This window comes from Mauremys mutica, chromosome 22 (genome assembly GCF_020497125.1).
Source record: "Mauremys mutica isolate MM-2020 ecotype Southern chromosome 22, ASM2049712v1, whole genome shotgun sequence".
Classification (NCBI taxonomy): Eukaryota; Metazoa; Chordata; order Testudines; family Geoemydidae; genus Mauremys; species Mauremys mutica.
The window spans coordinates 16,468,400-16,491,863 of NC_059093.1; the positions used below are offsets into that span (position 1 = coordinate 16,468,400).

The 23,464-nt window shown below is 45.4% G+C and overlaps 3 protein-coding genes across 3 annotated transcripts in view; 2 read left to right on the plus strand and 1 right to left on the minus strand.

Annotated features, from left to right (window-relative positions):
- Window positions 1-422: 422 nt before the first annotated feature.
- On the minus strand, window positions 423-5,494 carry LOC123354702 (pulmonary surfactant-associated protein C-like). The gene is made up of 4 exons (XM_044996849.1): window positions 5,441-5,494; window positions 4,611-4,727; window positions 2,739-2,858; window positions 423-1,187 (listed from the first exon to the last, which is right to left on the minus strand). The coding sequence occupies exons 1-4, from the start codon at window positions 5,483-5,485 to the stop codon at window positions 1,104-1,106; spliced, it is 366 nt and encodes a 121-aa protein (XP_044852784.1). The 5' UTR covers window positions 5,486-5,494; the 3' UTR covers window positions 423-1,103.
- Window positions 5,495-11,993: 6,499 nt separating this feature from the next.
- Window positions 11,994-16,557, plus strand: LOC123354615 (gastrokine-2-like). Its single transcript, XM_044996731.1, has 4 exons — window positions 11,994-12,140; window positions 12,908-13,019; window positions 13,133-13,257; window positions 16,310-16,557. Exons 1-4 carry the CDS (start codon window positions 11,994-11,996, stop codon window positions 16,382-16,384), a joined length of 459 nt encoding a protein of 152 aa, XP_044852666.1. The 3' UTR covers window positions 16,385-16,557.
- Window positions 16,558-23,163: 6,606 nt separating this feature from the next.
- The window catches only part of EI24 (EI24 autophagy associated transmembrane protein), a 33,826-nt gene continuing 33,525 nt past the window's right edge, over window positions 23,164-23,464 (plus strand). The window contains exon 1 of the mRNA XM_044997319.1: window positions 23,164-23,306. The gene's annotated coding sequence lies outside the window, so the exon portion shown is untranslated. The remainder of the gene's footprint in view (window positions 23,307-23,464) is intronic.

The window sequence follows — 23,464 nt, forward strand, 5'->3', positions numbered from 1 at the left end:
GTTTCATATGGTGGAAGTGGCATTTAATTATTCCTTTTTGATCAACAAAAAGGGAGTGGGAGTTAAAATAATGACTTGCCCCTTTTACAATAGGATTTTAACCAGGGTTAGCCACTAACTCTTCAAAATATTAAGTGTTGAAACAATTTGTAAATTTCAAAATGACCCTATCTTGACTGTTTCTCTACATAATCACTCATGTAATTAATAATGTTACAGTAAAAACACTGGAATTTTCCAAGAAGCAGCACTTCCTTGACTCCCTCCTGTGTCCCACATCTCTGCCAGAAATCCAGTAGCTCTTCCCCCACCTCCTACAACCCTGGGTAGAAAAGTGGCAGATCATGGGCAGACGATAATGGCTGGGGTTAGCTGGAGGTGGGGAAGGGAGGGCAGTTAGAGAAGAGCTGCTGTTGCCTCAGGACAGTCCTGAAAATCATAAGAATGAAGGAGCTTCTCTGAAGGAGTGAGAGCTTGTCCTTCAGATGCCAAAATCTATAATGGGTGGAGTTTGCAATACTGGAGATAGTTTCTCCTGCATTAGACAAATAGTGCTGTCTTCAGATTGTTAATGATGGATATTGGTCTGCAGAAAACTGAAAGTCTTCCTCGTCTGGGGATAGTTATGATTCTGAGCCTTAATGAGCTTCGCTATGTTTCTTGGGGACAGAAGTAGTTTTTTGCTTTGTTTAATCTCTCAAAAACGTTGGTGAATTTTTCTTGTATGGTTTGATGTCAGATGTCAGAGCAACTTTTATAGAAACTGGTGATGAAGGCTATGGGGCATTCCTCTCTAGAGAGTGTTGATTTCCTGCTTATTCCCTCCCATACTGGATTTGTTTTTCCCTATTTTGCAGTAATCTTATTTCCTACGGTCTCCAAAATGTTTGTGTCAAAGTTTTGGAAGCAGTATCTGATCTACGTATTGCAGGATGGCATTGTCCAGTTGTGAAGGGTTTTCTGAAACACATGGGGGATCTGATGTATAAACCCAGTACAAAAAGTTCTAAAAATTGGTTTTATTCTGATGCTTGCCTCATCCAAGACTCTGCGGTCTGTCCCGACGAGTAGGCATAATTCACACAGTAACTTGAGATTTCAGATCAAAAGCACAAACACAAAGAGCCAAAGAAACACCATGGGGAGCCAAGAGGAGCAGAACTGCTGCGGTTTCCTTGGATCTTGCGCTGGGGGCGAAACAAAGGAAAAACTCAGAAATTCAAATAACTCCTACCAACTGTTTCCATTTTGCTCTACCTGGTTATTTATATTAAGTGATGGAGCATGGCTGAATTATCATAAACAACATTAAACCTGACTACCTTTCAAAAAACAAATGTGTGGGGTGAGTCACAAAACTTATTTTCAAGATTGTGCTTTCAAGGTAAGATAGTGACAAGAAGTGTTACATGTGATCCATTGGATGAATACCAAACCCATTCCTCATACTCTGATCCAGAAGCAGGGAGGTTAAGTAGTTTGGATGCAAACTGAAATCCAATGTCTGAATCACAGCCTAGCATTACCATCTTTTAAACGACCTCCTGGATAGTGATCACGTCATTGGTGTGGTTGAGTGTGGTATTCTATTACATAGCCAGGGCAGGGCAAAGAAACATATTGGCCCCAAAGAAAATGTGGGATGCTTTTAATAACGTGCAAGAACAAGTCACAAAAATAATGGGGTGGAGCAACTCTAACCCACCAGATGCACATCATTCACTCTCCAAATGTCTAATTCACCTCCCTTTAAGGCCTATTCATCCTGCCTACTGAGAATGAGACTTCAGTCTTTGATTATCTTACTGCCGTCTTCATACCTCCCAGTCTTGTACTATGATTTTGCATCAGCTCCCTTGGCAAATTAGGATGATTTTCATACCCTTTGAGCCTTATTAGATGGAACCCCTATCAAAATTATGATTGAGCAGGCCATCCACCCTAGATCAGCTTCTTATCAGCATCCTGGGCTATCCAGGCTCCTCACTGAGCTCTTTCTGCTCTAGATAAATGATGTGACTCTCCCAAAATGTCAGTCCACATGAGGCTTTGCTTTAGTCATATTCAACTCACTTATACCCACTGCTTCAAAGCCAAGGTGTTATGGGCAGTACAGAATTAAACTTTTGACTCCGGGGTAGGGTTGGATTCTGGTTCTAGCCACATGGTGTGGGTGATGCCCCACTTCCCATCAACTGTGTTGCTACAGGAGCATGTTAACCTTATGACACAAACATCATCACCTTGTGACACCAGCTCAGAGGAGTTTTGACTTAGGCTTCAAACCTGTCTCAGGAAAGAAGGTGCTCTCTTGTTCAACTAGTACTTTCTTTCCACCCATGCTTTGTGCACCTACCCGTGGGGTATGGGTGGAAAGAAAGTACTAGTTGAACAAGAGAGCACCTTCTTTCCTGAGACAGGTTTGAATCAGATAGGTTATGACGTGATGATGTTGCAGAGTGAATGTCCAGGCACTGCGTTTACTGAACCCCCAAATCATGACATTCTGCTTATCAGTGGCAGTGGCAGGTTAGGGTGTGATTGGATGGTTCTTCCACTTTGGCTTCAGAGATGGAATTATCTCCTTTTCTGACTCCACTGAAATGCCCCGGAAGCTGCATGCATAGCACGTCGGGGAAGGAGGGAAGTCGCATTGATTGACTCAGATAGGAAAGTTTTGACTTAGGCTTTTGCCCCTTTCCAAATGAATCTCAAATGAAAAGGAAACTAACACTCACAGGCAGAGCCCAGTAGATGGGGATGTCGCTGCAGAGAATATTCAGAGTTGTTCCTAGTGTAGTGCGGTCAGCCGGTTCTGCCTCTGTGAAGTTGTAAGACATTTTGTCTCCAGAGACCTGCTGGAAGAGAAGTTGCCACAGTCTAGCCCTTCATATGAGCAAGGTGCAAGGCACTGGTGCTTGATACCAGCAAGCAAGAAACCAAGTAGAGCTCTAGTCAATTGAAATGTTTTGTAGCTTTCCTATAGCATCTGTGGAGCACAGTTTCGTTAGCTAGAAGTAAATCTCTCTCAAAGTCACAAGAACTGTCTTTCACACCCAGGACCATGACATCCAGCCAAATGCAGAACATTGGGCTGCCACTCATCTGGGCTTCAGCAATTTGATCTAGTGTTCCCAGCTACCAGGGGATACCTTCCCCTGCAGGGCAGGACAGGTGCCTTGGTCAGTTTTTTACAGATTTTTAAAATGAGAAGTAATCTATTGAACTGTCAGCGGAACCTTGGTGGATGATTGACACCACTGTGAGTCCTATGAGACTCATCCAGCTCCCCTCTCCCACCCCCGAAGTCAGACATCACTGGGTTCCCAGGGACTGTAGTTCAACAATCCATCTCTAACATTATCCCTCGGTTCTGTCAGAGGGAGGGGACATGAAAGGGCCATGAAAGTAAGGGCATGCCTGCACTGTATTTTAAAACCCATGGCAGCAAGTCTCAAAGCCCGGGTCTACAGACTCGGGCTCACGGGGCTTGTGCTACAGTACTGAAAGCAGCAGTGTAGATTCCCTCTGAAGCCTGGGAATGAGGATGGGTGTCAGAGCCTGAGCCCGCAACATCTACACTGCTGTTGTTAGCGCTGCAATGCAAGCCCAAATCTGTAGACCCAGGCTCTGACACTCACTGCCACAGGTTTTAAAACGCAGTGTAGATGTACCCTAAGAGGCTGAGGTGAGAGAATTTTGTATCCAAGTATGCCAAGAGCAGGATCTCTTGGTAACAGCAGAGAGTGCAGCAGTTCTTTAACATCCTGCTGAATACAGCCTGTATTTAATAGGAAAACACATTTGTAGACAGCTATCTTGAGTTTCTGATTTGAGCCCTATATAGCAAACAGGTAGTGTCATTCAGAGCCATCCTAGAGAGTATGGCACTGGCCATTCCACCAGCTGCCTGGGGAGATCCGGTACACTCAATGTATCCAACTGTAATTCAGAAACTCACTTTCAGGGGAAAGGTGGGTTCTAAAATAGGGTGTCCAACTCAGAGCGGGCCAGAGTACAATTTAAGTTATGGATTGTGGACTGGGTCTATGAAGTTAGTGCTAAAGATCCAAATCAGATTGGCCACTGCTGTCCCTAGGAGGCTTGCAAATGATTGAGGATAGAATATGAACCTTATATTCTAGTTACTGTTGCATTCAGTATTACTCGGTGGGGAAAATGATGCCAGGTACATTTCCTCCCTTCATTTATTTGGTCATTTGTACATGCAATTATTTAGTATCCCTATATAATTGTGAGCACAAATTAGCTAAATTTGTACACTTAGGTTACTTGGAAATTGTCCCTAGATGATCATTAGGCTTCAAGGTTAACTACCCACCAAGATGAATTTGGAGCAGTTTATCTCTCTCTTAGAGCTGCTTCAGTCTACGAGAGTATTACATTTTGAAAGTTTATTTTCAAGCCCTATGGGCTAGAAATATAACTTTAAAAATATGAAATCTTATATACTACCGAATCTGATTCTTTCAGAGAGGCTGGATAAATACATTAAGTAGGCCAGGAGTTTGGCACCCCAGGTTTAAAATTTGTTGCTTTCAATCAAAGTCTACAAGAATGTGATAAAAGCCCAGACTTGAGAACCTTACTTTGGCGTTAAAATGTGGGAGATCTCTGGAAATTTCATCCAAGCTTGGTATGTTGAGTTTATCCATCTTCATCACAAAACATTTTCTACTGTTAGTGATTCTGAGACCTATTAGACCCTACAAGCAAACATCCAAAACATCAGTATTAGGCACTTACAAGAAATAAAGTTCAAAGTGTTCATTGACCAACAAGATAACCTGTGACGTTTCCCTGGGTAAAAGCTCGTATAGAAGTTGTTTGTTATTTCCCCAGTAGAGATGCCTGGGCTGGTCTTGCCTATGCCCCCAGCAAAGAAGCTGTGCAAAGGTTATGAAAAGTTTTCACAAAGTTTACTGCAAACGCTGTCATCCATTCTTCTTTTGGGCCATTTCACAACCTAGAATTTCAGTGGGTGTTTGTGGAATAGCCAAATTCTAAACTTTAAGGGCTACATTTTCTGTTCAGCACAGGAGCAGCAGAGAGGTAAAGATAGCTTGAAGCCATCTTTACATTCCTCTAATCTTGGAACTTCTGACATTAGAGCAACCTGGATGCTGCACTAAATTATACCTAGCCCCACAGTTCCAAGGGTCCACTCAGGCAGCTGGGGATGACTGAGGTTTAGGAATACCCCAACCCTACCCTTTTCTTCTGGGAACTCTTCTCCATACACCAGGCACTTGAGTGTGGGGGAGAAGAGCCACTATGCTTTAGTCCACCTGCTAATTCCCCCTTACACAAAGGATTAGGGGGCTGGATTGCCCACTTTGCCTTAGTGGGGTCAAGAATCTGGCCCTAAGTGTCTTAACAGCAACTGGTTTTCATCTGAAAGGGAATTTGAAATTTGTACCTTTGAAAATATCAGATCTTCAGTGAAAAGGAGAGTCCTTTTCATTTATAGTAGTTTATTTTTGAGCAAAAAATAATGATTTTTTAAAAATTGTCTCATTCTTAAAAATTCAAAATGAAATATAAAACTCTGGATGTATGTTTTAGAATAATTTCAAACTTATGTTTAGCTCTCTCTGAACCGCAGTCTGCCAACTAGATGAACTGGTGTTTAGTTTAACATTGGTCTATCCAGCATTTCTGCCTCCATCTGGGGCCATTCAGATAAGGAGCGATGGTGTAATTTTCAGCTCAGTAAAGTTTAAAATTAGTTAGAGAGAGGCTACCTCCTGCTCTGGCAGGTACAGAACATCCTAGTGACTTGGATCAGACCAGTGGTTCTCAAACTTTGTTTTCCACGGACCACTTGAAAATTGCTGAGGGTCTCGGCGGACCACTTAATGATCTTTCCAAATGTTCTTTGTACCATTTATCATGCACGCTCCAAGGATAGGTTCACTAATAACGGAATGGGCCAGTCCCACCTGGTCTCCCTGCCTAAGTAAAACCTACTGTCTCCTGCACAGTAGTCTGGAAGAACTTATTCTAATGGGAGGCCTGATCAGAGACCAGATTGGCAAAGATCGTGGTCCTCTGCTGTAATTCCTGGAACACAGTGGAAAAGGCAGAACTTTCTTGGCATAAGCAGAAGTGTGGCCCTGGTTTGTTGATTATCTGAAATCAACCTTTTCCTCTTTCCAGTACAATCCAGCTCTTCCAGCCCATTTGCTTGCACTTACTTGGTTATAGTTGTACACAACAGTGGCTGTGGATTTCTTTCTTTTGACGTGGAAAGCGGCCACGTTCTCCCGTTCATTTACCATGGCCGTCTGCTCTTCCTCTTCCCCCTTGTTTCCCTGGATGACCATGTCAAGGACCTCAAAGAAACATTTCAGGGTATGAAATACCATCCGTAGACCCTAGCATATTCATCAGGGAAGTGTGGAAGTGCAGTGAGCCAAGAGCCATTCCAGATACCCATAGCCTCTGAGGGTATGTCTACACAGCAAAGAAAAATCCATGGCTGGCCAATGCCAGTCAACTCAGGTTTGCGGGCTCGAGCTGCAAGGCTGTTTCATTACTGTGTAGACTTCTGGGCTTGGGCTGGAGCCCAGACACTAGGACCCTGTGGTGTGGGAGAGGCCCAGAGCCCAAGAAGTCTACACTGCAATGAAACAGCTCTGTAGCCCAAGCCCTAGGAGCTGTGTCAGTTGACATAGGGCAGCTGCAGGTTTTTCTTTGCTGTGTAGACATACCCTGAGGCAGCTGGGAGTCCACCCATGTATAGAACGGAGATACACAATCAGCTTTTTTGAAAGGCTGCTGATAATGCCGGTTCATTAAGTAGGCACTTGAGTGACACAATCTGATCCTGCATGTGCATCCAAGGGTAGAGTTTGGCCCAGTGTATTTCACACAAATACAAGAATAAAAATAACAAAGACACCCAGAGGCAAATATTGCAAAATTATAGCCGGAAGCCAGATTTCACCCTCTGTGCTGACAGGGTTTCTGTTGAGTTCAGCAGGAGCTATGACCACATCAGAGGGCTAACTGTGCCAATAGGGGGTGAGTTTTCAAAGTGGTGCACCAGGCTGCCCACTCTTACTGTGAATGGAAATTTGCATGGCTAAATTCCCCAGGCACTGAGCTGGATTTACCTTAGTTCATTTCCTAACTCTGCTAAAACACTTACTACAATCAAGAACCGCTATAAAGGCCTGATCTGTATAAACAGTGCTGGCTGATTAGAATGACACATGCAAATGGCAAGGAACCCATTGCTTAAATCACCCATGAGGGATAAATTGGAGACATCCTTGCTTTGATATGAATATATATCAGAGCCCTTTCAGACACCTTTTGAGGTTTATAAACCTGAGTTTAAGAATAGTGCCTTGATGTCACGATGATTTCTAGATCATGATGTCATGTTGTCTGAAATGGACAGTTTGAGCTGGTAAGGCGAAAACTTTGCATTTAAGAATTATTGATAGGACTGGTAAATGTGCATTAGGGACAGAAATGCATGTTTGTGCCAGGCCTGATATCTCAGAGAACAGTTTGTGGCTGAAATTGCCGGAGGCATGTTGCACAAGTTAGAGTGACGACACAGGCTTCCCACTGGCTGCTCTACTCACCTTTTCTGTGTGTTTTTGGGTCAGGTAAACTCCCACCAAAGTGCCGGCAACTATGAAGAAGCCCAGGAGAATCACCATGACTGAGGCAAGGATGATTCTTTGTTGGGTTGTGCTCACTTTGGGCATGAAGCTGTAAACCTGAAAGAAATAACTGTCCCGTGTTATTGATAATTCCCAGTTACAAAGTGTGTCTGGGGGTGATAACATCAGAAATAGGAGACTTGTTCCTGGTAAAGTCTTGACTAAATGGTTTGATCTTGCAAACCCTTATTCAGATAAGTAGTTCTCAATCACACTAGTCCAGCTGACTTTGGCGGGACTACGTTAATGAGTAAATACTAGCAACGTGAGTAAAGTTTTAAAGGATTAGGCCCTAAATGAGGAGAATAAAACTGGAGAGAGGTAGCAAAAGCAAAAACCAAACATTCCTCCCCCGAAAAAACATCTTGTTTGCAGAGCTGAATTTGATGTTCTCTAGCCTCACGTTAAATTGCGCGAAACTCAAGTCAGAACATACAATGGGTTGTGCATTCAGTCAAGATAAGCATCTTCTGGGTGTGCATGCCAAGGGCTTCCCCAGGCCAGATTGGGCTGCATGCTGACCGAAGGCAGTGGTGTACTTTATAGAAAAGTATTTAAATGTTAAGGTTTAATTTCTAGAGACGATATTTAGAATGTGTGGGTACCGGTGAAAACCAGCCCTCATTTAAATCATGCATTTTTAAATATTCAATTTTAAAAACAATGTCTAAAATGTGTAAGTCACCATTTCAGCCATCTGCCTCACCTCTCTGAGCTGACATGCTGCCAAGGCTCTTCCCTACCATCGTGAAGGGCATCTTAGATTTAATCCATGCATTGAAATGTTCGCAGTTTGCTTCAGCGCAAACTTCCCCCAGCTACTCCCCATGGGCCCTCTCATTCTCCCCACCTGTCCTCTCGCCACCCACCTGTATTGAGCTACCCACCACCTGGACCTCTGGACAGAGCTGGCCCCAAACCATCTTCTCTAAGCCTAAGGACAAGATTCTCCCTCCTCCCCCTGCCCTCCCAGTAAGGGTAAATACCATTGTCCTGGTTTAGCAATTGGGAGATATTAACTGGGGAATGTACTTTCTTCCTTTCTGAGAATCATGCTGAATGCAGGCTGTTTAAAAGCATGGCCGGGGGACAGACTTCAGTCTCCTATCCAATCTAGGTGTGTGACATCAAGCTGATTCATCTGAGACAAATACACTCTGCGCATAACTCCTTGTTTGATCAAATCACTAGCTAACAGGCATTGATTAAATATTTCAGGAAGACACACGCTACCAAACAGGGGATATCCAATTCCTTCTAAGCACTGCAAAAATTACATGTTACTTACAGGTGGCTGAGCAGGCATGGTGAGCTCGGTAGTACTTTTGCAATCCATCTTTTCTGTCCCCAACGGTTTTCCCTCTCAGGAGCCAGCCCACGCTTTTATAAAGCATCCAGGGATCCAGTGTTCTTTTTCCCAGTATGATTTTTAAAGCCCTGAACTTCCTTGTTGTTGCTGCAGGAATTTTTCATGATTGTCCAAACGTGATAATAGAAACAAACCATTATAAAACTATCAAATTTATTACCAACAGGGCCTCATAAAATCATCTCTTGTCTGGGAACTGGGAAGCTTTTAAAAATTCAGCTGGAATCACATTTTGGACATAAGTTCTGCTGAACTTTAAAATGTGTGTTTAAAGGAGAGAAGGCTTCTGGCAGGGTATTCTCCAGGAGGGGTCTTTAACATAGGGATTGGTTCCCCCTTGGTCCAATCAGTCTGAACTGAGCTTCTCAGGTCCACTAAAGCCAGCCTTCCTAAATTAGTTCCAGAAGATTGCAAGAAAGCTAATATGGTGTCAATATTTAAAATGGCCAAATGGAATGACCCAGGTGATTATAGGCTGACATCAATTCTGAAGTCAAAATAATGCAAAATAATGAAGCAGCTGCTACAGGACTTGATTAATGAAGAATTAAAGAAGGGTAATATAGTTAATACCAATCAACATGGGTATATGGAAAATATGTATGTCAACCTGGGTATATGTCAACTAACTTCTAATGTGAATGAAAAGATATCAAGTTTGACTTGGTACCGCACAACATTTTGATTAAACAAAGCTATATGATATAAAATGAACATGCCACATATTAAATGAATTCAAAGCTGGCTGACTGCTAGGTCTTAAAATGTCATTGTAAATGGGGACTCACCATTGAGTGGGTATGTTTCTAGTGGGGTTCCACAGAGATATGTTTTTGGCCCGATGCTATTCAACATTTTTCTCAATGACTTGGAAGAAAACAAAAAGCCGTCACTGATAAAGTTTGCAGGTGAGAAAAAAATTGTGTGAATGATAAATAAGGAAGAAGACAGATCACTAATACAGAGCAATTTGGATCACTTGATAAACTGGGCATAAGCAAACAATATATGTTTTAATCTAACTAAAAGTAATGTATACATCTGGGAACAAATGATGTAGGCCATAGGCACTGACTTCTCCTCTACCCAAGGGGGTGCTCAATCCACCCCCTCCACCAGGCCCAGCCCCGCCCTGCATCTTCCCGCCCTGGTCGGTCCCCCAACACCCGCAGTCCACCCCTTCCCTGAAGCCTCTGCCCCGCTCCTGGTCCACCCCACCCGGCCTCTTCATGCCCCATTCCCTGAGTGCACCCCATCCCTGCTCCTCCCCAAAGCTGACCTGCATTCCGCAAAACAGCTGTTTGCAGTACGCAGGAGGTGCTGGGAGGGCAGGGGAGGAGTGATCGGGGGGGCTCCAGTGGGGGAGAGGTGCTGGGGGGTGAAGTAGAGTCGGGGGAGCTTGGCTGCCAGTGAGTGCTGAGTACCTACCAATTTGGAGTGAGAAGAGAGAAGGGCCCAGTGGACTCTCCTCCCCAATGGCACAGGCCTTTTACTTCCATTTCAGCACAGTGCTGTCACCTTTCTCTGAGAATACAGGACATGAATGGGTCCAGTGACTCCATCCTGCATAAACAATGCCCATACCCCCATGCTTACCTGACTCGGTGTAAATAACAGGTTACAGGCTGGGGGATGATTTTAGCTGCCACCAGCCTCCTACAGCAGGAAGAGTGGAGCCCATCAGCTTATGCTGGGACCACACTTAGTTACCAATATTTGAACCTGTTGAGAGATAAGCCAGGGTCCTGCATGCTGGGGGTCCTCTGCCTTTCTTTCCACATATTAAACTACAGAATCCTGACTAGCTAGAAATCTTTAATATTACATAAGTGCTCAAAACAGCCACCACATCCTTTCCCATTTCTCCTGGGATGCCTGCCAGGGAAAGAGAATAAAGGAGAGGGACAGGAATAAATTCAATCAGTCCTTCAACCCAGAAATTATTTGCTCTTTCTCTCTCCCTTTCCTTATCTCCTTTTTCTCTTCTTCCGTCTCCAACTCATTCTATGTACCTCCATGCAAATTCCTTCCTTTTTTTTTTTATTAGTAGAGCCAATAAATTGTTGCAGAAACATTTTTATGGGGCTAACTTTACAATTCCCAGAAGCAGCTTGATGTATAAACATTTCAGTGCATAAGCTGGCCTTCAGGATTTCATAAAACTAGGGTGAGATCTGACTAGTAAGGTAACAGTTTAACAATTTCTCCCTTCCTTGGTATTCAAAATCCTCAGTCTCCTATGTTGCATGGCAGGGGATGATTCTTTTCCAGCAAATTCCATCAGGTATCTAGCTAATTATCCTTTTTTCCTTCTTCCCTGTAGAACACTGACTTGATGGGTCAGCTTTTTCAGTTGGTGTTTCCCACGCTGTTTGAAATCAATCAGTTGATTTAGGGTAGTCACGTCGCTTCCAGTACCTCGTGATTGTGATTCTTGCTGCAACTAACAAAAGGTAATCAGTTTAGCTTATACACTGAATTTTGGGGAAAATTCAACAAAAACCCCTAAAAGTTATCCAACAGATGGCAACTCACAATCTTCTTAATGGCATCCCCAACCTCCTTCCAAAACTGTCCCAGCTTTTGGATAGGACAACAACGTGTGAAGAAATTCACCTGTTTTGTTACACTCTTTCCGGCCCATCCCTGTACCACAAATGTATGTCTGACTTTAAGGTGGGGTAGGTGTGACGTTGCACTCTGTATGATTTTATGAAAGTATGCTGATGAGTGTGAATACAATGTAACTAAAATATGCTTAATGCAAAAGGTCTCTTGTAAGGTATCATTACAAAGCATATAATCTACTGAGTATGGTCATCCTATTTGTATAAATGGTATCACTCCTGTATCTGAAAACATCAGCCTCAAAGGCTGGTACTGCAGGCAGCTTAGAGTCCACTGAAGTAATTTCACCATGTGTGATGTGTCTCCTGCAGATTATCCAAACCACCAGCAGCAGAAGCAATGGGGAAGTGATTCAGCAGACGATGGTGGTGAGCAGCCAGGAGAAAGTGGCTGCCTTTCACATCCAGGGCAATAGAAGCTCAGTCGTGTGCGACTATAAACATGTGAGTCCCACAGATGTTCAGGCTGACTTGAAAGAGTAAATGGGATCTCAGAGTGCTGGGTGTCAAAAGCCTTGCAGTGGATTGGCACACTGAGGCAAGTCAGGACAATAAACAGAACAAGAGCTTACATAATGTGGTGCTTTGTCTGTAGTGGCTAGATCACATATAAAGGTTCATGAGTCTGCTACTGCCTTTAAACTAATAGACCTGGTTCTTTAGCTCAAGCAATAGAGTCTAAAATGTTGTGCTTTTCACAGGGATTTCTCTTCTGAATAAGCGACTTCTGGTTTGGCTTTAGGAAACTCCACTTCTCCATGAAGATTTCCATCAAGAGCAGATCCAGAATTAAAATACTTCTAGTTGAAGACAACCGTCTCCATGTCCTTTGCATCCAGCTTTTTATGACCAACTCTGTTCTGCTTGTAATGGCCAGAAATGGAGGAGCACACTGCCATCTGTTACATTTGTTTCATTCATTAACTCACTGCCTATGATGCACCTTACAAAATGTTCTAGGTACATGAACACTAAATGAAAATACATTGGCAATAAATCTAAGCCAGCTAACAAATCTGTGGCTGACAGTAATTGCAAGGGCAGTGCCAGCCATGGTGCCTGATGGACACAAATCTGTTCTCCTAGCTGGCACACGGTATTCTGGGTTTGGAGCGACCTATTTTATATTCACTGCTTTGCTCTTGATTTATGCAGCAAATGCCTGAGTGTTCTGTGACTTGTCGCAAAGTTCTTTCCCCATTGGCTTCCAGAGGCTCATTGGCTTTTGGGTTCAGGACAGAAGGAAGTGTTTGGTTGTGAAGATGGATAAGGTTGCCATGCCCAGCCTGGCTGAAATTACCCAGAGAATCGAGAACTTCACCATGCAGTGAGAGGAGCAGTGTGAAAGGCCCCAGATGTCTCTGCTGAGTGGTGCCTCCAATGCCTTTGGTAACTTTATCCCTCTTTTTGCTATTACCAATATAAACATCTTGTTTCCCAGCAGGTCCCAGGAGACAACAGCTTGTCCTACAGCTACTGCGAGGGGCAACTGGCCGACTACAGAACGCTAGGAATGACACTGAACATTCTCTGCAGCAACGTTCCCATCTACTGGGCTGAAGTAAGAGCCCTCTGTTTAGAACTTTGCGTGCTCTTAAAGAGGGTTGTGTAGTGCAGGGACAGCATGATGTACCATGAGTTCAGGAAAGGATGGAGTCACTGCGCCCATACCCATCTTGTGATCTCAGGCAATAACTCGCAGGAGCATGGGGAAATTTCAGCAAAAAAGGCTAGCCCCATGGGGGAGAAGAGTCTTCAGGACTGCTCTGCCATCTTCCCGATTGTTTTCTCCTTCTAACCTCACAGTGACTCTCCCACTTGGGTGGTCAGTACACAGCACATTCTAGAGGTAGGACTCCATAGGGGACACTTGCCCAGAGAATACAGTAACTCTTCCATTCTGGAGAGTGAAAGATAACAAGTGGTGGATAAACATAAACCATTTAGAACAACTCAGTGGTCCATCTACACAGTTGGTGATCATGTGGGTGCCAAAATCTTGCTCATGATGGACAGGCCCTGAACTTCCAATCCAACCCTGTTAAGGACCTACCTAGATCAATCTGAATGGCGCTTGATCTGCAAGGAGGCCACGTCCCTTTGGGATTTCCCATGATGATGAAGATGATTTAGACCAATCTTGGTCTCTTTGGAGTGATCCAAAGAGTCTTACACACAGAAGCCCTGGGGCTTTACCGTTATCGTTATTTAATTCCATCACTTACAACCTCTCCAGCTCATTCAGCACAGAGGTGCAGTTCCAAGGATTGCTGGTTGCTGTTCCTTTTCCTTTTAACACAGAGCTGCAGTGGCGAGTCGGCTCTCACAAACTATTCACTTCTAAAGGCTGAGCAGTGAAGCCCTGTAAAGAGCTGGGAAAGCCACTGGCTGGCTGAAAGTGAGGTGAGGCTGCAGCTGGAAACACAATGCTTCGGGCTGGGAATGGCGAACACGTCTCATCTGAGAATGGAGTATTTGTGGGGAGAGTTAATTCGTATGAGCATTTTAGCATGATCTCTGATTTCCACTCATTCTACACGTCAGTTTAATGCAGAATAATTAGAGCCAAACCCTGCCCTCACACACGGAGTTCCAGCTGAAATCACTGCTCCGATTCTCCTCTGACGATGATGTAAATCAGGAGTCTCTCCATTGGGGTAAAATGGGTGTGACAGAGGAATCAGGCCCAAGCTCTGCACTTATCTGAGAGCAGAATGCGGCCCCGAGTTCCCAGCTTTTCTTTATTCAAAGGGCCTTCCCAGTGTAAACCAACATCCTGCAGCCCTGTTAGCCCAGCCCTGCAGAAAACAGCTGGTCAGCAACAACAAAGGCGGGAGTTCTTCCTACCCTGCTGCTCATACAGCTCCATCTCTGCAGTAGCGGAGCTCCTCACGGTCCCCTCACAGTGCCCCTGGACGGCAGGAAGGATTATTACCCTCATTGAGCAAAGCGGGAGCTGAGGCCAGATAAATTGTGACTCACCTGAGCTCACACAGAAAATGGGCCAGGGCCAGGAACTTAAAGCAGGTCTCCTGAGTGCCGGGGAGGGACAGCTCAGTGGTTTGAGCATTGGCCTGCTAAACCCAGGGTTGTGAATTCAGCCCTTGAGGGAGACATTTATGGAACTGGGGTAAAATCTTCTATGATCTTCCCATGTGCCTCACCTCAGTCATCTGACCTTCACGGCCTGGGGAGGGCCATTCAGTTGCTGGAGCTGTTAACCATAGGCCAGAACAGCACTCCAGCTGAGTCAAGGCCCTGTGACAAATTCCAGGTCAAATTCTCCTCTCATTGACTTCAAGCCACCCTGGCTGATCCATCCTCAGACACCTTTAGCTTCAGCGGGGTCACCCCACTGCAATGGAGAAGGGAATGGCTTTCTGCTGGTGTGTGGAGGAGGGCTTCAAAATGGAGAAGGGTTTATTTTAAACATTCTTGACTATGTTATATTCGTTGAATGGACATCCCTTTAACAGCCGCTTTCGTAATGGAGACGGACGCTAAATGGTTTGGGACAGACGGCTGATTCCTAGGACCATGCTCTTCTTTTATCACTCATCCTACTAAGAGGCCACAGTCACTGGGCCAAACCAAACTGTTGTACTCCTTGCTCATTTGTATTCTGTGGTAGCTATCTGAAGGCAACCAAGCTAGGAATGTGCATGTGAAACATGCTAAACCACTGGAGAGTATCTCCTCCACCTCTGTATTCACTTGGAAGATAAACATACTGACCAGTGTATCACAGTTAGAAGCTTGTAACTTAAAAAGTGGGCCAAAGGCAGGTAGCAGGCGCTATCGAATATCCCTGGGGGGGTCTTAGGGTTGGCCTTTCCAAAGCAGTGCAGGGGACTGAGCCATACAACTTCTGTTCATTGAAGGGAAGGCATGGAGCTGAAACCCTGATGCTGATTTGAAAAGCTTATCCTCAGTACATTAAGGACATCTGTACCAGGAGCACCTAGGGGTTGGAACAGCTAAAGCTGCTCACTAACAAACTTTGGAAACCTTGGCCTCTTCGTTCAATTCAGATGCTTGGCTGGCTCTGAATCTACTGCGCTCTGGTCGTACCCAGACTAAACTCATTGGTTGATTGTCTCAGCTTTTTCCAATGGGCCATTCTGGGATATTCCCAGTTTTGCCCACAATTCACATTGTGGCTGGGGGTAAACGGGAAACGTTCCCCCTCCCCCCAAGGTTTGGAGTTTCTCACCCAAGAGTGTTGGCTCCTCTCATCCATAGCAAATATCAGAAAATTACATTTCACCATCCGTCAGCGGATACCAGGGCTGGCTCTAAGTCTTTTGCAGCTCTAAGCAAAAAATTTGCCACCCCAAGCTCCGAGAGCGCAACTGTCCAAGCAAAAAAAAAAAAAAGAATGGCTGGAATGCCGCCCCTGGAATTGTGCCATCCCAAGCACAAGCTTGCTTGCTGGTGCCTAGAGCCAGTCCTGGCTGATACATTATGGAATTTCAAGTTCAGTATGGACGTTCACTAACATAGATGATTAATACTGAAACCTGCTCTTACACCCACTCGTGGTGCTAAAATGGAGCAGCTGAGGACCGCAAAGCAGGTGCCAATAGCAAAATTGTTTCTCTTTCATTTTCCAGAACATGCGGAAAGAGCAGCGTGGATGGAGCATCTGTGTGGGGATCTTAATATTTAGTGTTTGCTATAATTTTTAAACCCACTAAAAGTCTGTTGCATTTTTGCAACGTTCACTCTGTGCAGCCTGTAGTGTTTCTATGAGCCAAAGTTGAAATTCAGTTTGAAATTTGCTATGAAAATTAGCCCTTATAAAAATTCTTGCCTAACCCATCATCAATTTAAAAAATAAAATCTCCATATTGCTTTGAAATGTCACTTGTTTGTCTAGCATGAGTTGCTGAGTCTAGCTTAGACTGTAAACTCCATGGAGCAGAGATTATGCTATGTGCAGCACTCAGTAAGTAAAAGCAGCAAAGAATCTTGTGGCACCTTATAGACTAACAGACTATAAGGTGCCACAGGATTCTTTGCTGCTTTTACAGATCCAGACAAACACGGCTACCCCTCTGATACTCAGTAAGTAGTAATGATAAAAATCCCATTGTGTTCCCTTCGCACTGATGGAGCTCTAAGGCACTGCCGGGACAGGAGGGGGATAAGGATGAGGCTATCACCCCAGGCTTGTTCCATTCCATAGTGGTACCCATGTGTCCATGGATGGACAAGAGGTTTGCTTTCACGAGCACCGCCCTGTCAGTAAACGCCTTCGTTCTCAGGCCACAGCTGGGTGGCACGGTGACAAATTCATGCTGCAGTGTCTGGGGCAGCACAATGGAAACGTCAAGGCGATTTCTTTGTGCCAAACACAATGGGTTAGATCACGGCGCTGACAGCCTCATGTTTCTGAAGGAACAAAGCATGCTGCCTCCTGTTTAGATCCTGAGCAGCAGGTCTCCAGCATGGTCAGGTTTGCTTGGCAGGACTGCTCAGGTCTTGGGGCTCCTGCACTCTGCATGAATGCCTGTCCCACACCATGCTGAACACTGGAGTAGAAGACCACGCAACGAAGGAGCCAGCTGGTTCCCCACCCTCACATTAACACTGCTGGGGAAGGAGAGACGGAAAGCGATTTGGGGCCCATGGAGGGGAAAGATAAATGGGGAAAGGCAGTGGAGTCCAGGAGAGAGCAAGTGGGTGCAGCACCGTGAAATCAAACACAGAAAGGAGTTATTGACCTATCATATATACCCTGTCCCCACTAGGACACTGTATCCCCGCCTGGGCTAGTTGAGTGACCATGTGAGGAGGTGGAGTCAGGCGCAGGTGTTGCTGCTTCATGTCTATGTAACTTCACTGTGAGCCAGGGGGTTTCACTGGGAAGGAAGCTGTTTGGGGGTTTCCCCCTGCCCCGCTACCCAGTGGGCCAGGGGCAGCTGAGAGCGTCCTAATAGGAGATACTACAAAATACTTCTCAGCCTATCATTTTGTCCTTAGTCAGCACAAGGCAGAACCCAGAATCATCCTACAAACTTAACAGAGACTGCAGCAAAATGTGTTGGACTGAAGGTCACAGGTTCACTCTAATCGCTCCTCTCTGGGCTCCTTAGTTATGTTCACTGGTCCCCTTTCTTCGAGGGCCTGGGCTTTCGGCTCCTCTCCTCCTGGCCAGGTTGGGCCCTCGTTTCCTGGGGCTATTAGCGATAACAGTAAGAACATATCTCAGATTTCTATAGCCCCAGTACCCTTAATGATCCCAAAGCGCTTTATAGACTGTACATAGTAAACACAAAACTCCCTTCCTCCACAACTAAAATTCAGCCATGTCTGGGGTGGAATGTGGCAGAGGATAAAACCACAAAGGAGTTGCATGACAACTTAGGACCGGAAGTGTAAAAGGATCCCTATGCACAATTGAAAACACAGAGAGAGTGGAGGAGGGTCTGCATGGAGTTACCCATGCTGGAATCTGGACAGGTGGGCATGGCTGGCAGTACAACTCTGAGAAGCCCTATCGTACCTGTAATTGTGATAGTTGTCCTGGGTCTTGGTTCTGCATTTTATCTGGAAAATGGCATCTTCATCAGCACAGCACCCCAGCCCTCCCTGCCGTTAACTCAGAAAGCCACCTACTGTGTCACCAGCACCACTTCCTACAGCACCAGGGCTTTTCCTAGAGGTCTCCCATCCAAGTACAGCCCCAGCTGTCCCATAGCCTGTGATCACATGTCATTACAAACCAAAGCAGTATGGCTGCTGGGCTCTCCTCCTGAGAGACTCCTTCTCCCAGTGCTGCTGGGTTCTTCTCATCTTCCGGCCCTGCTGGCGTCTCCTCGCTAGCACTGTTAATTGTCTCACATTTCTACAGCATCCGCACACACACAACTTTGTGAGGGTGCAATACATCATCATCTCATAGAAACTTGCTGAAGATGATAAATTAATTTGGGGACACAAGAAGCTAAGGGTCAAACAGGCCAGCCGCCAGAGATCTTGGTAAAAGTGGGGGACTGGTGCTGCCAAATAATAAACATTATTATTGGGCAAGCCAAATGGGAAATTTGCTGTGTTGGATACCTCCAGGCTCTAATCAACACTGGATAGCAGTAAAACAGACACATTGTCCTATAATCAAACTCCACAGGATTCTTTGCATAAAGAAACTCTCTAAGGCAAAAATAATATCTAGCCACTTTTTTATGAGGGCAACAATAGAGGTGTGGGATCACACTTACAAAAACTAAGCCCCTCCATATCACATCTAACGCCCACAGCAGTTATGACAGAATGCAACTCTAATAAAACTCTGGGAAACGTTAAAGCCTGGGAGCATATCGGTATTATGAGATTGGGCCAGTAATTCAGAGAAGCTACATTTAGATTCTTTGAGGAGATTGAACAGCTTGCAAAAGATGCTAAAGTTCTGTTGCACCAACACATGCAACGGAGACATTTTTCAATCCATCCTCTTAGAAACCAAACCTAAGCATAAAATTAACAGTCTTTGAAAAATTACTTGTCACACCTATAAAACACAAGGGTCTATGTTCCACCTTGTATAAAGATATTTTAAGTTGTTTCTTGGCGAAAAAACACATGTTCATAAAAAGGTGGAATGCAGACTTGGATATGGAGATCAAGAACGAGGATTGGCAAAGTATTTGGAACAGCGGTTTCTGTACCTCAATATGCACACTCATAAAAGAAAACTATGTTAAAATCCTCTACCAATGGTACTTAACCCACCTTAAACTTAAATGCATCTCTGGTATGGAGATGGGCAAATGCCTGAAAGACTTTAAAGAAACAGGCAGATTTCTCCACACATGGTGGACCTGTCTAAAAATGAGGATATTTTGGAAAGCGATTGGAGACTCCATTGAGGAAACAATGGGTTGCCAATTATCAGATAACCTGGCAGGGTATCCCCCCACCCCTCCGCAATTCTGCACTGTTAAGACCCACAAAGAACCAATTACCTGTATGTGATTTTCAGCAAGAATCACAATTGCAAGGTGGTGGAAGAGATGTGACTTCCTCTATATCTAGTGACTGGCTCCAGAAAGTGTGGGTAACATCAGAAAAGCTGACCCATCAAGTCAGAGTTCTATGGGCAAGAAGGAAAAAGGATATTTATCTAGTAAACCCGGTGGAATTTCCTGGAGTTTGGTGGGAAAGAATCATCCCTTGCCACAGAACCTCAGAGATTGAGGACTTTCTGGGAATACTGAAGGGGGAAATCGTTAAACTGCTGCTGTACTAGTCAGACACCTCCCTAGCGTATGGTCTTCTGAAGGCCAGTTTATGCATTGGAATGCGTGTGCACCATGCCTGTTCTTGGTGGAATTGTAAAGTTAGCGCTACAAAAATGTTTCGGGAGCAATTTATTGGATCTGCTAATAAATAAATAAAAAAGTACAGAATTTGCATGGAGGTGCATAGAATGAACTGGAGAGGGAAGAAAAGAAAAAGAGAATAAGGAAAGGGAAGAGGGAAAGAGCAAATAATATCTGGGTTGGAGAAGTGACTGAATTTATTTCTTCTCCTCTTCTTTATTCGCTTTTCCTGGCAGGCATCCTAGAGCTCCACATTGAAGACAAAATGATGTGGTGGCTGTTTTGAGCACTTACGTGATATTAATATTTCCGGCTAGTCTGGATTCTCTAGTTAAATAACTGGAGGGAAAGGAAGAGTATCCCTCACCGTGCAGGGCCCTGCAGAACTGTCTCGGCACACAGGTTCAAATGTTGGTAACTAAGTATGGCCCAGCGTCAGTTGATGGGCCCCACTTTTCCTTCAGCAGGAGGCTGGTGGCAGCTAAACCCTCCCCCAAAACTGTCATCTGTTATTTAAAGGGAGCCTGGTGAGCATGGGGGTATGGGCATATGGAGCTGGAGAATGAGATCAGTGGCCCTCCCAAAACTCCTCTGATCAGCAATGAGCCTGCTACCTTCCTGAAGCATTGGTTCAATCCTCCCTGTGAGAGAAGAGTGCCACCTAGCGAGCTCTCAATACACCTGCCTGCAGCATCTTGGGTTGTCCTTGCAAGTCTCCCATTCAGGAATGAAACTACTTTGCTTGTGAGAGCGGAGAGGAAGTAATTACTCAACTGGAATTTAATTGGGACCCTGGAACTAGGAGCCCCAAAAATGCTGGGGCTTGGTGTTGTGAAAGATGGTGCCTTCAGCAGCAGAGCACTCCCTTGATAATTGCCCTGTACTGTTCACTCCTTCTGAAGCACCTGGCATTGGCCACTGTTGGAAGACAGGATACTGAGCTAGACGAACCATTGGTCTGACCCACTAGGGCCGTTCTTATGTCCTTCTTCCTGCCTCCCTAATGGCTGGGCACCAGCTGGGGGAACAAGGAGAGGGGAGGTCAGTCTGCACAGCAGGTGGGAGAAGCTACTGCAGAGGAATCCCTGCAGCCATGTGGGTTGGGTGAAGGCCATGAAGAGCAGTGTGGGGCTGCCTATGCGTGAGGGACACTTGGCAGACTTGGCAAAGGGGCCCCAGGAGGAGTTAAATGGGGAAATGCTGACAGTGGGTCTCTGGAACATTTCCAGTCAGTGAGATCTGCTCAGCAGGGGAATCCATGGGGACATTCCCAGAGGGAAGGGGTGGGAGTCCTAACATTGGGTCGGCACATTCACAGCTGGACTGTAGGGGCCAGTCCTGCCCTGGGCCCCCAAGTCTGACTGGGTTGGCATTTTCCTTCCCTAACCTCTGTGATCCCATGACTTGAAAGGTGAGTGCTCCTGGCTCTCCCAGCAGAGCAGCCTGACACCTGGATATGTTTGTAGAGTCCCTGTATCATCCTCATGGCTCTGTGTCCACTCCAAGGGACCCAGGACTCCGCTCTGTGTTTTTCTGTCAGGAAAGATAAACCCAGAGCTGATCGGTACCCCCATTTCTGGAATTGCCACAATAACATCCCCAAGCACTGATAGGAAGTGGGAAGGAGCCCCCTGGGATCTGTCACATCCCCACATTAGCTCAGGGCTGCCTGCATTTCAGGGGGCTTCCCGTGGCTAATTATGGAAACAAACCAAGCCCCTGAAGTTGCTCAGGGCTCCTGGAGAAGGGGCTTTGTGCACCTTCCAACTTCTCCTCTTTGCTCCTTGGCCAGGGAGGAGAGGAGCTCTGGCTGCTCCTTTCTTTGCCTCCTTCCCTCATTTGGGAATGGGGCATTCCAGACCCGGGGGCTTCTCCCCAGTTGTCTCTCTGTGTTGTCACCCTTTCCTGGCAGGGGGAAGAAGGAGGGGAGATAGACCATTCACCCTGCAACCCTCCTATTCTCTTCCTCCAGTCACTGGGGGAGCTGGTCCAGCTGACATCCCTGCAGTTGGCCAGCGGAGTGTTCCACCCCAGCTCCACACTGGCAAGCCAGGTGGTGAGGACAGATGAGCAACACTAGGGAGAGCGCTCCCAGCCAGCTGGAGGCGAGCTTCCTGTGTGCTGAAACGGGGAGGCAGGACATTGGCGGAGACTGGCCTTTCCAAGAACAGGTTTAAACAACCATAGGCAGTCCCGGATTAATTGAGATTGTGGACAGCTAAATCATGACAACCAAGAAGCTGTACATTACTGCCAATTTATGGCAATATGTAGGCACCTCACTCAAGTGCTGTGAGGCCAAATTCAGCAGCATGTTTTGAGATCCTCAGGTGGAGGCCTCTGAGCTATGCAAAGTATTATTACTGTTATATTTATTTTGGAATGTCTACATTCTGTTTCTTTTTCACATTGGATTCCCTCTCCCCAATCTCACCTTTATTCTATTATGGTTTTAAAGTAACAAAAATATATTTTGCAAGGAAATACATTTCTTTGTTTGTATTAATAACACCTCAGATGATTCGGAAACCAACCGAATAGGGTGACCAGATACCCATTTTTAAAGGGACAGTCCCGTTTTTGGAGACTTTTTCTTATATAGGTGCCTATTACCCCTCACCCCGTCCCGTTTTTTCACAGTTGCTGTCTGGTCACCCTACACCGAATCAGCTTCCCTTTTTTCACTTATGGTCAACGTCACTTTCAGGTGCTGACAGCTGAATGTGAGTTGCAAATACTAAAGAGGAAGGGTCATTTGTTTAAAACCAGCTGTTTCCTTTGGAACTGAAAAAAAATTGTGCAAACATAGCTACTGGTCTTCGCTTTTATAAAAGTTTGCCTTTACAGTGTTTAACTGTTGGGCACAAATTTAAGTTGCCTTTGCCCTTTAAGTGTGTCGCAACACAGAGGGTGGTATGAGGACATTTGGGCTTTAAAAATAACATCAGTTATTATTAATTAGACATTAAACTCCATTTCCCAGAAACTCAGAGGATGCTGCGAAAGAGCCTGTCATCTGGACCGTCGAGAACTACATTTCCCAGACAGCTCTGCGTATCCATCTGGCTGTGTAGCCGACTCATATTATTTCTGTTTTACATTGCAGGAGAGGTTAGGAACTACATTTCCCAGTGTGCTCCTGAGAGACATGCTCTGTGCAGAGATGTCCAGGGCCTGGGACAGGGGAGCTGCTTTGTTTTGGACCTGTACAAGGAATTAATCCCAGCACTTAACACACTGACAGGCGTGGAGACCCCAGTGGAGGCCAGCTGGGGAGCCCCAGGACGTAAGTCACAGCCTGCAGAGAGGGAGGCAGAGTGGGAAATGCCTGGTTCTGGGGGCTGAAAACATTGGGACTCTGATGGGGACAGGTTGTGTGTAAGGCAGAGCAAGGGCACATGCCTGTGTGTTGAAAATATGGTAGGGGACTCTTCCCCCTGCATG

Bases quoted from the DNA above. Each gene is read 5' to 3' on its own strand.
- LOC123354702 (XM_044996849.1), bottom strand. From the start codon at position 5,485: ATGAAAAGGACTCTCCTTTTCACTGAAGATCTGATATTTTCAAAG. The intron at 2,859-4,610 runs GTAAGGTTCTCA...CTTCTCTTCCAG, and splicing joins TCCCACATTTTAACGCCAAA to CAGGTCTCTGGAGACAAAAT. The intron at 1,188-2,738 runs GTGAGTGTTAGT...TTTCGCCCCCAG, and splicing joins CCATCTACTGGGCTCTGCCT to CGCAAGATCCAAGGAAACCG.
- LOC123354615 (XM_044996731.1), top strand. From the start codon at position 11,994: ATGTGTCTCCTGCAGATTATCCAAACCACCAGCAGCAGAAGCAATGGG. The intron at 13,020-13,132 runs TGCAGTGAGAGG...AACATCTTGTTT, and splicing joins GAGAATCGAGAACTTCACCA to CCCAGCAGGTCCCAGGAGAC. The intron at 13,258-16,309 runs GTAAGAGCCCTC...TTCATTTTCCAG, and splicing joins TTCCCATCTACTGGGCTGAA to AACATGCGGAAAGAGCAGCG.